General features: G+C 45.3%; 1 protein-coding gene across 5 annotated transcripts in view; it reads right to left on the bottom strand.

The window, feature by feature from the left end:
• Positions 1 to 844: 844 nt before the first annotated feature.
• Positions 845 to 15186, bottom strand: part of LBHD2 (LBH domain containing 2) — an 84423-nt gene continuing 70081 nt past the window's right edge. For all 5 annotated transcript variants that reach the window (XM_077323768.1, XM_077323769.1, XM_077323771.1 and 2 more), the window contains 2 exons: positions 9336 to 9531; positions 845 to 4945 (listed from right to left, as the gene is read on the bottom strand). In XM_077323768.1, coding sequence (XP_077179883.1) covers positions 4893 to 4945; positions 9336 to 9531 — 249 coding nt within the window. In that variant the 3' untranslated portion in view covers positions 845 to 4892. The remainder of the gene's footprint in view (positions 4946 to 9335; positions 9532 to 15186) is intronic.

Below are 15186 nucleotides of genomic sequence, written 5' to 3'. Positions count from 1 at the left end.
GTATCACTAAACACCCACTACACAAAATTATTTCAGCAAGTATGTTAAAATTGGGCTGCTAAGAATATATATGTATATATATATATATAACTGTCTTCTGCAAAGCTCTGTCCAAGAAAGGTAAATTGATCCTTATGTACAGGAAAGGATTTCGGAAAGAAAATGTCAAGGGCATGGAAAGGGTGACAGTTTTACAGCTTCTAGATTCTGAGACTGGAAAATCCCAAGCCTTTTAAAATGATCTGTTTTATTCTTTGAGTCCAGTGGCACCTTTGAGACCAACAAAGCTTTATTCAAGGTGTAAGCTTTCATGTGCATGCATGCTTCCTCCAACACAATGAAATGGGAATTACAAATCCATACATATAGGCCGGGGGTATGCAGCATAATGAAGAAGTTTAACAGATTCACAGACAATACAGGAATAACAAACTCGGTTTATAAGGTTACATCCATTCAGGTTCCACTCTGGGGAGGAGGGAAACACAATGAAGGAAATAAATATGTCAAGAACGGACAGATGCACATATCGGAAGAAACACGCGTGAACACGAAAGCTTCTGCTCAGGGCAGGATCTTTGCAGAGTAGCAAAACAGATGCCTTTGTTTTCTGATGGCTCACCAACATACTTGGACTGCCTTCCTCCCTAAAAAGTGCTCCAGGAAGAAGGTGAACGATTCTAGAAATAAAACAAAGGAAAGAAAGAATCTGTCCAGGGGCTTAATTAAAGATCAATAGTTTAAGAGTCTCTTAGGGCTGATCCTGCGTTGAGCAGGGGGTTGGACTAGATGGCCTGTATGGCCCCTTCCAACTCTATGATTCTATGTTATCTCTTTTATTTACACTTGGACTCTGCCAAAACAGTCTCTAGATTGTATTCCTTTTTCAGTGCTTTCCTCAGTAGCAAAAGGAGTCCGTTCTTGTTAATCACTTGAAAATATAATTATTCGAACACTCTTCTGGTGTGGAGAGTCAAGGCTCTTAAACTTTTGATCTGTAATTAAGCCACTGGACAGATTCTTTCTGTCCTTTGTTCCTTCCTAAAAAGATCAAAGCATGTTTTGGGAAGAAATGTATCGGAGACGGTGTGGTCTGGAAGCTTGTGCTCCAGTTTGGAAGCCAAGAAAGAAAAGCCTGTGCAAGGAAGCAGACAGTCACTTCTCTGTTGAGGGAAGTTCTATGAAACAACAACTGTGAGCTGCAAAAGAAATGTCCAGAACTTGGAGTTGAGCATCTAATGGCATTTGGCTAGATGGCTACTCCAGCAAGCTAACTCATACTGTGTGAGCTTGGGCCTTAGAGCCCTTTTTAGGCACAGAGCATACCAGGGTGTAGAATATCAGTGTCTGCAGCCAGCAGGCCATACAAGGTTCCTGGATCGGCCAGACCTGGGTGTAAACTGCACGGAGCTTTTACTCCAGCCCCAGATCGATTCAGTCCCTGCCCTCTACACAGAATGTGATTTACGTTTGGATTTGTGGCGATTTTAATTTTCCTTCTGCAGCAAGAAGGATTGATCCGGAGTGACCCTACCTTTAGTGTGCAATATCTGAGACTGCTGTTAATCCTGAATAAAGAAAGCTCCATGGTAGAGAACCTCTGATAGGCCACACCTGGTCATGTGACACGCTTGCCTTAAAGGAGAAGCCCCTAACTTCTCTCAACTTCTGTCGGTCCTGGATTTTTCCTCCCTCCTCTGCCTTTTCGATCCTCTCCCCCTCCCCTCCAAGAAAAGAAAGAGGCTCCCTGCCTGGCTTCTCTCCCCCCCTCCAAGAAAAGAAAGAAAGAGGCTTCAAGAAAAGAAAGAAAGAGCCCCCCCACCTTCTGAGCCTCCCTAACCACGTGCAGAAGACTTTCCTGTTTCAATGGGGGGGGGGGGAGAGGAAGACCCAAGTTCAAAGCGTTCTGAATTCAACAGGATTGACAATGGAATAAAGATTCTGACTCTGCCCTGGTATAAACGTCAGTTCAACGGAGCAGTGCCATTCCCCTGTTGGGCTTTTAGGGTCCAATTTATGGTGCTCAGCCTCAGAAACCAAACTGTGGGCGACAGAATGCCGATACCACATCACCTCGCCCAGGGCTCCAGCCAGCCCTGATGTTCATGCTTAACAAGCAGATTAAATTTGGCACATTGCAAGTTGTTGGTCCCAGAGAGGTGGACACCAACAGCAGCAGGGCTAAGAGAGCTGCAATCGACCCCACCTGATCAAGAACTGCATTCTCTTAAGCGCAGAAATATATAAAAGTTTTTAAGCTAGCACAGAAAAGGTCACCAGGAAGTCACTAAAGCAAGAGCCTGCGGACACCTAGAAGTCAGCATTGCTAAGATGTAAACAGATTAAGGCCCGATTTCCACGTTAATTTTATTATCATTTATTAAGCAGGCAATGCCATCAATGCACACTGATCACTGGTCAAAGCACCAAAACATTTTATCCCACCCACCCGCATTTTTTAGGCTACTTTCTCCTCCAGAATATGACAATTCCACACACACCAGAAAGTGATGCAGTGGTCGCCCCGTGAAATAAACAGCTTTAAAAGGGGATTGGAGAAATTCATGGAGGACAAGTCTAGCAGTGGCTACTAGCTATGGCAACTGAGGGGAAACTCCACATTCAGAAGCATTAAGCCTCTGAATCCCAGAGCCAGGAGGCAACATCAGGGGAAGGCTCTGACCTCTCTGCCCTGCTATTGGCCCTCCAGAGGAACTGGTTAGCTCCTGTGTGAGGCAGGATGCTGGGCTAGATGGACCCATGGTCTGATCCCCCAGGGCTCTTTTGATGTTCTAATGAAAGCCTTGGCCTCTCTGCCCTGTTGTTGTCCCTCCAGAGGAACTAGATGGACCCCTGGTCTGATCCCCCAGGGCTCTTCTGATGTTCTTATGAGCTCTGGCATCTATTTTGTCCAGAAGTAAACTGAGTTTCCAGGATATGGTAAATACTATATCACACTGGTGGGATTAAATATAGAAAAAAAACTTGTGTGAGGAAGGGGTGGGGGGGTGGAAATCAGGTGGGTCATGGGGTTGCCAACCTCCAGGTGACACCTAGCGTTCTCCTACTATTACAAATGATCTCCAAGCAACCAAGATCACTTCTGGAGAAAATGGCCACTTTGGAGGGTGAACTCTAAGACATTTTACCCTGCCAAGGTCCATCCACTCCTCAAACCGTGCCCTCCGCAGGCTGGCAATCCGAGTGGCTCATCATGCTGCATTCTTGAGTCAGGCCTAACTGGAGTATGAACCTGAAAGTCTGTCTAACATACACATTTCTACCATCTTTATCATGCCAGTGACACGACCTGTCATGGATCCCTCCAAAGAACTTTATGCTATGGTGAGAACTACTCACAGCCCACAGATTTTCTAGGCTAAACGCCACCTATCAAATTCCAAGTTAGCATTTGCCACTCTGGTCCCCAGGTCCACCAACACTTCAGCCAGACCACATCTGTACAAAATACAGCAGAATAAACCAGCACCCAACGAACCCTTAAACTGACTTGGACCACCAATACATCTGGGTCAGTATTGTCTACTCAGGCAGGCAGTGGCTCTCCAGGGCCTCAGGCTAAGGTCTTTCACGTCACCTCCTGCCCGGTCCTTTTAAAATGGAGATGCTGGGGACTGAACCGGAGACCTTCTGCATGCTCTTGCACTAAGCCAGAGCCCCTCTCCAAAGGAGGTAAGACATTATCGTGTGCAGGGAGAAAGATGAATAGCCACAAAATGCACCTCTTAATCCCTCCAGCCAGCTCATGCCCAGTCGTTAGATTCCCCCAAAAGGACATAAAATCCCCAGCAGGGTCAGACAAGGACTGATCTATGCACACATTTGCAAACAGAATTCACTTTATATATATGTATATATATTTATCTATATATTTATATGCGTGTGTGTGTGTATAAAATGTCATAAAAATAGCAACAGTATTTCCTATTAACACTCGGAGCAAATTCAGCCTTGCTGTCAACCCCAGCCACCTCTTTTTTTCCTTTCTGATGTGGCGTTAGGTTACACCAGGACCGCATTTGGACCACTGGTCATGTGCACAAAGGTAAGCAAAGCTCAGCTAATCAAACAGACACGAAAATGGACTCCCCCCCCCCAAACACTGACAAGTAACACTATTTCCCTCCAAGAAATGTAAATCAATCAAAGAGCTCCTTAAACTTCTGTCTCATTGTTTTTTAAAAATACGTTTTGATCATAAAAGGCTGGTTCATTGGAATTTGCACCACGGGGAAGGAAACAAAAAAGGATCGGGCAGAAGGATCAATAATAAGTCTGCATCGGCGAAAGGCAGTCTTGAATTTTCGGAATAGCTCAGATTTGAATGTTAAAACTTGTGTCTCTATACAAAAAATGGTACAAAGTCAAAGGGTAACGTTATATTACACATTATTCATTAATATCCATAATATCACAGTGCTAGCTTTTTAAATGGCTAAAACAAGAGAGGTTTAAGAGACTTTAAGATGTTCTGTAGCAATGCAACTCCCTTTTGTGTTCCTGCCAATCACTAAACCTGACCTTAATAAGGCAATTTCACTACAGAAGTACTAATTGCAATAAATTGTGTGTGTGTGTGTGTTTTTCCTTTGTGGACCCGATAGTAGTAACTACCATGTGCTTTCCTAATGTGCTTCGCTGTCTCCAGAGGAAATTTAAGTGAGATGAGATCCCAGCCTTGAAAAGGTAAACGTCAAAAGGAACAGTTCTAAAGCCCGTTTACTCCTCACCGTGTACTAACTTAATCGGAAAAAAAACCCTTTCGCGCTTTTTAAAATAGATTGTGTTGACACATCTTCGGAATGTGCTAGCTTCCCAATTAGGTCGACACCAAAAAATCTTCAACATCTGGCCCGTTGAATGACATTCCTTTAGTCATCTTCAGTTTTTGTGCTCTCTCCTGCTTCTTGATGAGGTGGGGTACCTGCAGAGAAATGAACTATTAAGTATCCCAAGTTATCTCAGAAGGAAGGCTAAACCAGTGGTCCCCAACCTTTTTATCACCGGGGACCACTCAACGCTTGACAATTTTACTGAGGCCCGGTGGGAGGGGGGTAGTTTACTCCTCTACTCTCAACCACTGCCCTAACACTCTCTGATCGCTATGGTAATGTTTAAACATCCCTTCAAAATAAGATACAGACACGCCACAACAATGAACATAAGGAACATTTTATTTCCATGGAAATTTTAACTCATGACAATGACAAATCAATGGGAACCCTGAGCTTGTTTCTCTGCAACGAGATAGTCCCATCTGGGAGTGATGGGAGACAATGACACCCAAAGTGTGTTGTAAAGGGCCAGGGGGGGGGATGAAGTAAAGGGCCCCGGGGGGCGGGGGGGGGGGGAGAAGGCGTCCTTCGCAGCCCACCTCCAATTAGTTGAAGGACCACATGTAGTCCGCAGCCCACAGGTAGGGGATCGCTAGGCTAAACGACATCCAAAGAGGGAGCCATAGTATTTATAGCCTGCTTTTCACTACCCACAGGAGTCTCAGAGTGGCTTACGAACACCTTTTCCTTCATCTCCCCACGACAGACACTTTTATTATTATCATTAATTAAATTTATTACTCGCCTCTCCCCAGAGGCTCGAGGTGAGTTACAACACATAAAACCCCAATAAAACCATACAATAAAACCCATAAAACAACAATACACACAAATACTAAACACAATAAAACAAGATGCGGCAAAAAAGAAACTCAAGCACTACCCCTCGATAACCCATTCTAGAGCAGGGGGGACAGAGGGTGTTAATTGGTCTTTTCTACTGCTGTTTTCTACTGCTGATTGTCCTTGCGGCCCAGCCTCATCCAACGACCTGGCAGGAGAGCTCCGTTTTGCAGGCCCTGTGCAACGCTGAAAGCTCCTGCAAAGTCCGGCAGCTCCTTGGGGAGTTCATTCCACCAGGTGTGCAATATCTGAGAGGTAGATGTGAGGTAGATGGGGTTGAGAGCTCTCTGACAGCCCTCTGAGAACAGCCCTAACAGGACCACGACTAGCTCAAGGTCATCCAAGCTGGCTACATGTGGAGGAGTGGGGAATCAAATCCAGCTATCCAGATTAGAAATCACCGCCCTTAACCACTTCACCATGTAGTGGTGTGCTTGTTGGCCGACATGACGATCACTCGGAATTAGACACGTGATGGGAAGGTTTCATCTCCTCATGGCAGGCAGAAGTGGCTACCTCTTTCCCCTTCGTGCCTTGTTTGCCTCCTCACAGTGCCTCTACTGGTTCCATTCGCGAAATCACATTTTTCTTTGATGATGCTGAGGGTTTGCAATGTAGCCAATAGCAGCGCCATAGGACGAATTGGGGAAGCCAAAATGGCCGGTTTGTTGGGGGGGGGGAGAGAGAGAGAGAGAGAGAGAGAGAGAGAGAGAGAGAGAGAGAGAGAGAGAGAGAGAGAGAGAGAGAGAGATACTGCTCCTGCCCCATGCTAGAATCACGAGGATAAAAGGGCCATGTCTGGAAAGCACTGAACTCCCCTTGAGCACCTGGTGCAAAGACATGGCCGTGTGTGAAGTCCCCATATGCTGAGTCAGACGTTCCTCAGTATTTTCTAACCTGGAGAGCATCAAATATGTTTCTGCGTTAGAAAGAAGTGTGACTACACCAATGGCATCGCTGAATGGAAATTTCATTATGAGATGTAATTATAACTGATTTTTAATGTTTTAATATTCATTAATTTCTTTGCTTCTTATTTTTTACTGATGAACACCGCCCTGAGCCAGTATGGGAGGATGGTATATAATAATAATAATAATAATAATAATAATAATAATAATAATAATAATAATAATAATAATAATATTAAATAAATCTGACAGTAGGATCTCTAGGGTGCAGGCAGAGAAAGGCTTTTCCTTTGCTGCTTGAGAAACACCATAAAAACATTTCCATCCCTCCTTTCCTTGTGGTTCAAGTTGGCTTACAAGATTTTAATGGGGTTTTAATGGGGCTTTTATTGGGACTGTATGTATTGAGACCTATTTTGTAACCCGCCACAAGATGGTTTGCTGGGAGTGGCGGGCAATAACTCCAATAATCAATCAATCAATCAATCAATCAATCAATCAATCGTAAAAACAAAACAAACAGAAAAAAACTTTATCATGGCAAATTCCCCTCCACCCAAAGATGGCTACCATTCAAACCTGCGCAAAAACCCTGGCAAACACCCAGGCCTCACAGCACAGTCTGAAGATCTCCGAGGAGGGGGCCCTTGTCCCCTCTTCAAGGAGGCCACCCCGCCTGATGACTATAGTTGGTGTACAGGGACGTATGGAAGGAGATGGTCTTTCAGATATGTGGGTCCCAGGTCCTGATGGCCTTAAAGGCACCTTGAATTGAAACAGCTGCTTCAAAATAGGCTGCGCCAGTGGCTAGACCTGGACAACAGCTGGGCTGCCACATCCTGGACCACATGGAATTTCCAGGCTGTCTTCAAGGGCAGCCCCATGTTGAGTGTGTTGTAGTAATCCAACCGCTAAGGTCACAGAAGAATAGAAAGCTACGTTTATGTAACAAGGGAGTTGTTCATGATCGAAGGAGCTCCTGGCCACTGTGCCAAAGTGCTTTTCAATCAGCTAGGCAAAGTCCCTAAGCACCCTCAGGACCCAGATCTGCCTTGGAGATGCCAGAGATTGGACCCAGGGCTTGAACTCTCTTTTTCTACAGGGCTTTCTTTCAGATATGCCTCCCCCACCCCCCATTCCCACACAGAGTTCCATGGGAAAATGCGGTGTGCAGGGAGGTTTCATCCTCCTTCTCTGCTTTTCTGCTGAAAACTGTCCTCCCTTGAGGTCACTGCATATTAGAGAAGGTCAGTGTGACTTCAGAGAGAGACAACGCATTCACAGTCCCCACCACCAAGAGCACTCACAGTTGGATTTGGGTCATTTCTTATTTAAGGGAGGCGAGAGGGCAGCATATTTACTAATGGTGGGGGAACACAAGGGTTATTTCCCGAACAAAAATATGTTTCACTGGCATGTCCTGCAGCTTCCACTGCTGCCTTGGAAATGAATTAAGTCTTTTGTAGAAGCAGCCGTAGGAACGAACAAACATGCAAAAGCAATTCTTGCAGCTTTTCCAGTCATTGTTAACCTGGCTGTATGAATATTGGTGCTTTTTCTTTCCTTCTAATGGTTGACTCATTCGGCCAAAGGTCTTAAGTCAAGCCATACTGAATTTTACCTATATTATTTTGTGATTTTAAAAAGGTAAAGGTATCCCCTGTGCAAGCACGGGGTCATGTCTGACCCTTGGGGTGACGCCCTCCAGCGTTTTCATGGCAGACTCAATACGGGGTGGTTTGCCAGTGCCTTCCCCAGTCATTACCGTCTACCCCCCAGCAAGCTGGGTACTCATTTTGTGATTTACTTTTTATTTATTTCATGACTTATTCAGTTGCTTATGCTTCTTGACTCTCTCCAACTAACCTCCCACCCCAACCTTTCTCTACCTATACATAATTGTCGAGGAAGTCTTGTTTCAACTATGTTGGTCTTAAAGGTGACCCTGAACTCAGCCGTTGATCTGTTTCATGATTATGAGTCATATATCCTTACCATTGTTCTCCCTAATATTTGGGAAAGGCCCGTGTGGGCAGAGCGCTGTCCGGGACACATCCAGTGTCCGGACTGCGCTTCTGCCCACACAGGCCAATCCAGCCACGCCATCTCTGTCTCTCTCTCTGTCTCTAGATGGATAGATAGATAGAGATAGAGATAGAGATAGAGATAGAGATAGAGATAGAGATAGAGATAGAGATAGAGATAGAGATAGAGATAGAGATAGAGATAGAGATAGAGAGATAGAGAGATAGAGAGATAGAGAGATAGAGATAGAGACAGAGATAGAGACAGAGATAGAGACAGACATAGAGATAGACATAGAATTAGCTGTTTTTAAATCACTATTCCGAAATGAGAGGTGAGGGATGACAAATATTTAAGCACAGATCAGATTGACAGCTTCTCTCCAAGCTACAGAGATCAGATCCCCTGCAGAGAGAAAGTCTGCTTCGGAGGGCGGACGCTCTGACATCCCTGTCCTCTCCAGGCTCCATCCTGAAATCTCCAGGAGTTTCCCAATCTGTAGCTGGCAACCCTGCCCCAACTCCCAGCTGAAGTTTGCGGGGGGCGGAGGGGAGACCTGCCATCTCTAGGGAAAGTGAAAACGTGCCCTCTCTTTGCATCATTTTAAAGGGAAAGCTGCATGACAGTGAGCCGGTACAGCCCTACCCTTGTGGCCACTCAAAAATATATATATATACAGATTAGTGAAAAACATTCATACTTTTGAGATCCTCCTCCTCCTTCTGCTGCTGCTGCTGCTGAGCACAGGCTCTCTTTTTCTCCTCCATGGACTTCAGGTCGTCTGGCGGCCAGCGGAGTTCCCCGCTCTCCACATCCCCCGACTCAGTGGGCTCTACCACAATGGATGGTAGTCTTTTCGACAGCTTGGGGTACTTTTCATGAGCATCCGGGAAAGCCTGAAACGATACCGATATGCATGTGTTTTACTACGGAAGACATTTTGAGAACCTCAATCACCTTCTCGCTTGCAATTCAAAAAAGAAATCCCGATCCAAAATTATAATTTGAAAGCAAAAACAAAACAAGGATTAAAGTGACTGAAAGACGCTAAAGAATAGGGATGCAGCGTAATCACCGTGGGTACACTTTTAAACAAGACTTGTTGGGTGTTTTTAAAAGATAAAAAGATAATGTGATTTCAACACGTCTTTTGGCGTGGTACGTAGCAGTATGTTGGGTTTGTCCCCTCCCCTCCCCTCCCCTCCCCTCCCCTCCCCTCCCCTCCCCTCCCCTCCCCTCCCCTCCCCTCCCCTCCCCTCCCCTCCCCTCCCCTCCCCTCTATTTGCCTACCTTAGACTTTCCCCCCAACCTCTACTACTGAAATAATTGTAAACTTGCAAGCAAGACCTGTGGCGGTTGAATGGAATGGCGGAATGGTGAAGAACTTTATAAATTTTATTGCATTTTACTATGTTTTACTGAAAAAAAATAGAATAATAGAGTCATAGGGCTGGAAACAGCCTCCAGGGTCATTTAGTCCAACCCCCTTGCAGAATACAGGAAACTCACAACTACCTGCCCACCCTCAGTGACTCCAGTATCATTCCCAGATGATGCTCCCCCCAAAAAACAAAACAAAACAGAATCCCTGTCTATTCTGACCTGGAAGAAATTCACTTCCCGATTCCAAAGTGGTGACTAGCATTTCCCTGGGCATGCAAGAAAGGGCCACAAGAGCCAAGCTCAGACACAGTCCCTTCTGCCAGCTACTCACAATCTGCCAAAGTTCACAGAATCACTCACAATCTGACTAATTTCACAGTACAAGTAGAAAACAGCAAGAGTCCATTAGCAACTTAAAGACTAGCAAAATTTGTGTAAGGTGATGACCTCTCATGAGTCACGGCTCAATTCTTCAGATACCCTTAGAACGTATCTAGACTCTGTCCTTATTTCTTAGAGAGTGGAGTGCTTTCAGATGCCAAAGGACAATTGCAGACAAGTGACAGTATCAGTTCTCTTACAAAGGGATTTCAAAGAGAGATTAGAAAAAGAGACTGCGGGTGATAATGCGGCTCAAGACAATACAACCTCCAGGACTGAACTGAGACTAGGGGCATGCATTCAGTTAATCTGAGCAGAGAAAATACCCATACAATACCTATAAAATTATCAGTGTTTTTAAGGTGTTATTTCCTTTTTGCTATTTTTCTACCAAAACGGCTAAGGCCAAAAAAATCCCGAAAATTGAGATTTTTTGAGACTGCCAGATAGCTTGAGTTAGAACGTATTTCAAGGGACAGCAATCCCTTTAAATGCCTTTCGGGTGAATCATCAATTTGCAACAATTTGGATCATACTCTCCAAGCCTTGACTTTGAGGCTTAGAAAGGAGAAGACATTTAAAGTAATCAAGAATCCCTTTAAATGCTTTGGACTCAGAGTAGAGATGGGATTTAAAGTGACCAAGATCTCTTTAAATATCTTTCCCCCCTTCATTGGAAACAATAGAGGATGGGGACACTATCTTTGGTGACCCATAGAACTGGACCCCCCTAGTCTAATACTTTTCAAACTTGAGGACCCCCCTAGTCTAATTTTAATTTTAAGGAGGGACACCGTCAGCTGTGTTCCAAATCTGGTAGCCCTACTTCAAAAAGCAGCCCCCCCCCAGCCCCAGTTACCCCCACAATGATTCTCCATTACTTTTATACACCCTAACTGAGACCTAGGTTTTCTTTTATCTCTCTGCTTACCACACCTAATCATTGTCTTGATACAGGACAGATAGATTTATTTGGACTTCACAAGGACACTGGTGTGCTCTGCCCACACCTGATACTATACTGACTGTCTTCATGACAGGTATGGTCCTTCAACAGAACAGCTGCTAACTCCGGCATTGGAAAATCCTGGAGATTTAGAAGCAATGCAGTGGAGGGGGATTTGTGGAATCCATGGTATACCATAGAGTCTGCCTTCCAAAGCTGCCCTTTTCTCCAGGAGAACAGAGCACTGTCGTCCGGAGATCAACTGTAATTCCAAAACTCCAGAGCACACCTGGAGGTTGGCAAAGCTAGCTGGCATGTTACAACTGGAATACAGCAAAGTGGCTATGTTGAACCTTGCCTGTTTCTCACAGGGGGTAGAATCACATCCTCTATTTCTAGTCTAATTAGCTGTGCCATCTTTCGCATGATTATGCCAATTATGTAATTGTGCTTTGGTGTGAGATGCCGCATCATGTCGGTGTGAATCATCTCCTAAGATCCCAGAGAAGCACCTTTTGCTATACTAAGATATGATGTGTCGTGGAGGTGTGTACAAGAGACATATAGACAGAAAGGGACTGCCCGTGTCACCCTATGTAGGGTTACATCTCATTTGCTTTCCTGCATGCACAGAAGCTATGGGAACACACCAGAATTTTTAAGCAGCTGTGGAGAAGACTTTGATAAATGGACATCTTCTATTAGTTCCAGAGAATCATAGCATCACAGAGTTGGAAGGGACCTCATGGGCCATCAACCCCCTGCACAATGCAAGACACTCACAACCCTATCGCTCATCCACTGTAACCTGCCACCCCCCCCCTTAAGCCTTCACGGAATCAGCCTCTCTGTCAGATGGCTCTCCAGCCTCTCTTTACAAATCTCCAAAGATGGAGAACCCACCACCTCCCGAGGAAGCCTGTTCCACCGAGAAACTGCTCTGTCAGGAACTCCTTCCGGATGTTGAGACGGAATTTCTTTTGAATTAATTTCATCCCATTGGTTCTGGTCCGTCCCTCCAGGACAAGAGAGAACAACTCTGCTCCATCCTCTATATGGCAGCCTTTAAAATACTTGAAATACTTGAATACTTCCATTTTTATTGAGTCTGTTATTTACCAACAATAAATTGATTTTAAAAAACCCACCTCACTGGCTTCATTGTGTACTGTATCACTTGTGTGTTCAGGATTAGACCTCTGAGGAAGACCCACTTTGGGGTCAAAACATGTTAGGTCTATCATTATATGTCTAGTTTTTTGCAAAAAACAAACAAACCCTGCTGCCCTCCTGCACAGTGGAACCTTTCGACTGTGGCTGCGTTTCCCAGAGGGATGTATTTCGGCAGCAGAGCTGCTCAATCACCAAAAAGTGTCCCCCAGCTCGGCATGGCTGTTGCCATGCATAATCAGTCAATGAGCAGCTCCCCACCGGGAGTAACCTACCAACCAGTGGGGAGATAGGGGGTGGTGTTTGGGGGGAGGGGCTGAGACATTGGCTGCATCCCTATGACACTTCCTGGAAGAACCTAAAAAATAACAGTAATTGCTGAACAATTCCTACAGCTACCATGTGTCACTTCTATTCCTCACCCCAGCCCCCCAGAAGTAACACAGGACAGTTACACAATTACTGTTGCCATTTTTGAAAATTTAACCAGAGCTTGGGGTCATGGGATCTCCCCCCTTGGCACCTCTAGTGCGCTGCAAAGGTCTTTCTGGCTGCAAGAAGATTTCCTTAGGCAGAGAATATCCTAGGCCCATTCTGCACCCCGTAGATAATGCACTTTCATTGCACTTTAGAAGTAGATTTTCCTGTTCTGCACAGGGAAATCCAGCTACAAAAGGACATTGAAACTGCATTATCCAATGTGTGCAGAATGAGCCATAGACTGCATGATCCATGGTCTTAAAAGCTGCTCCCTAGGGTAGCCAGGTCCTACTCCTTGGCCACTGGTAGGGGACAGGGGTAGGGTGGTAGGGTGGCCACCTCCAATTTGGTTAATTCCTGGGGATTTGGGGTGCACCCTGGGGAGGACAGGGACCTCTGTAGTTTACAATGCCAAGGAGTTCACCATCCAAAACATCCATTTTCTCCCTGGGTCTCTGTAGTCGGGAGGCGAGCTGTAATCCCAGAAGATGCCCAGTCCCCACCTGGAGGCTGGCCATCAAGTGTCCTTCAGTGGTATTTTTAAGCAGCTGCCACGGAACAAATAAGCTATTTGTAACAACAATTCCCACCCCCCAAAAAATGTGGAACTTGGCCTATAATCCCAACAGCCTACTGGCAAAACTAGTTGCTGACCAGGTGCAGTTGCCATGGAGGGGACAGGCGACTGTGAGAAGAAAAGGTTTCAAATCCACAGTTGATCCCTGGAAACAAAAGATGACATTTGTGCTGCTCAATCATCTTCCACCCTTTTGTGCTTTCCTGGCATCGCCTAGCTATGATTTACTCGTGGCTTCTTAGAGTGACAATTATTTGCCATGGCACACTACCATGACACATCGCTCGGATGAGTAATATTATGCGAGGGCAAAACTCCAATATTTAACAACCCTTTGTGGGGGGGAGGGAAACGGGTGGCAATACCAACCCAACGCAGAGTAGAAACGATTGTGCTCAACTGACTCACTAACACTCTGTGGAATGCAAAACGCAAGAACAGAAAACTGGAGACTTTTGCCACTAAGTTTACTAGATCATCTTAGGAGGAGGAAGAAGACTGAAGTTTTTTGCTACTAAGTTTACCAGAGCATTTTGGGAGGAGGAGGAGGACGACGAGGAGGAGGAGGAAGAGTTTTGTACAAAATAACTTGGTGGGGTTCCCCCCTTGTAAAAAAACCTCAGATTTCTACTACTTCTAAAACTCAGTCCTGTGCATGTTTACTTGGCAGCAAGTCTTACAGAATCCAGTGGAGTTTAATCTCCAGGATGGCAAGGGAAGTGGAGAAGAAGAAGAAGAAGAAGAAGAAGAAGAAGAAGAAGAAGAAGAAGAAGAAGAAGAAGAAGAAGAAAAGAGTTGGTTCTTATATGCCACTTTTCCCTACCCGAAGGAGGCTCAAAGCGGCTTACAGTCGCCTTCCCATTCCTCTCCCCACAACAGACACCCTGTGGGGTGGGTGAGGCTGAGAGAGCCCTGATATCACTGCTCAGTCAGATCAGTTTTATCAGTGCCGTGGCGAGGCCAAGGTCACCCAGCTGGCTGCATGTGGGGGAGCGCAGAATCGAACCCGTCATGCCAGATTAGAAGTCCGCACTCCTAACCACTACACCAAACTGGCTCTCTAAAGAAGCCCTTTACTAGCTGGATGGGAGCTGGATAGCAGAAGAAATCTCAGAATCTTTAACAATTATCTTTGATTCAGTGTCCAGTAGCACCTTTAAGACCAACAAAGATTTATTCATTATTATTTATTATTGGTCTTAAAAGGTGCTACTGGACTCTGATTCTATTGTGCTACTTCAGACCAACACAGCTACCCGTTTGAATCTAATTATCTTTGAGAAGTCCTTTGAGAACAAAGGGAACTCCAGTGGACTGGAGGAGGGCAAATGTGGTCCCCATTTTTAAAAAGGGAGGGGAAAAAGTCCCTGACAACTTCCACCCACTCAGTTTAACATTAGTGCCAGGAAAGATTTTGGAATAAAACAGATCACTTAGAACAGCCTTTCTCAACCTTTTCACAGTTGAGAAGCCCCTGAAACATCCTTCAGACTTCGAGAAACCCCAGAAGTGACGTAATTGTGCACAATATGATTGGGAAGCAAAGCTGTGTACATGCCCACCCAGGATCCCTCCCCTTCCCACCCCTCCAGGCCCATCATTGGCCATGGAGGA

This window comes from Paroedura picta, chromosome 2 (assembly GCF_049243985.1).
Source record: "Paroedura picta isolate Pp20150507F chromosome 2, Ppicta_v3.0, whole genome shotgun sequence".
Classification (NCBI taxonomy): Eukaryota; Metazoa; Chordata; class Lepidosauria; order Squamata; family Gekkonidae; genus Paroedura; species Paroedura picta.
Note: the sequence above shows the minus strand (reverse complement) of the source record. Positions and strands in the feature narration are given on the sequence as shown.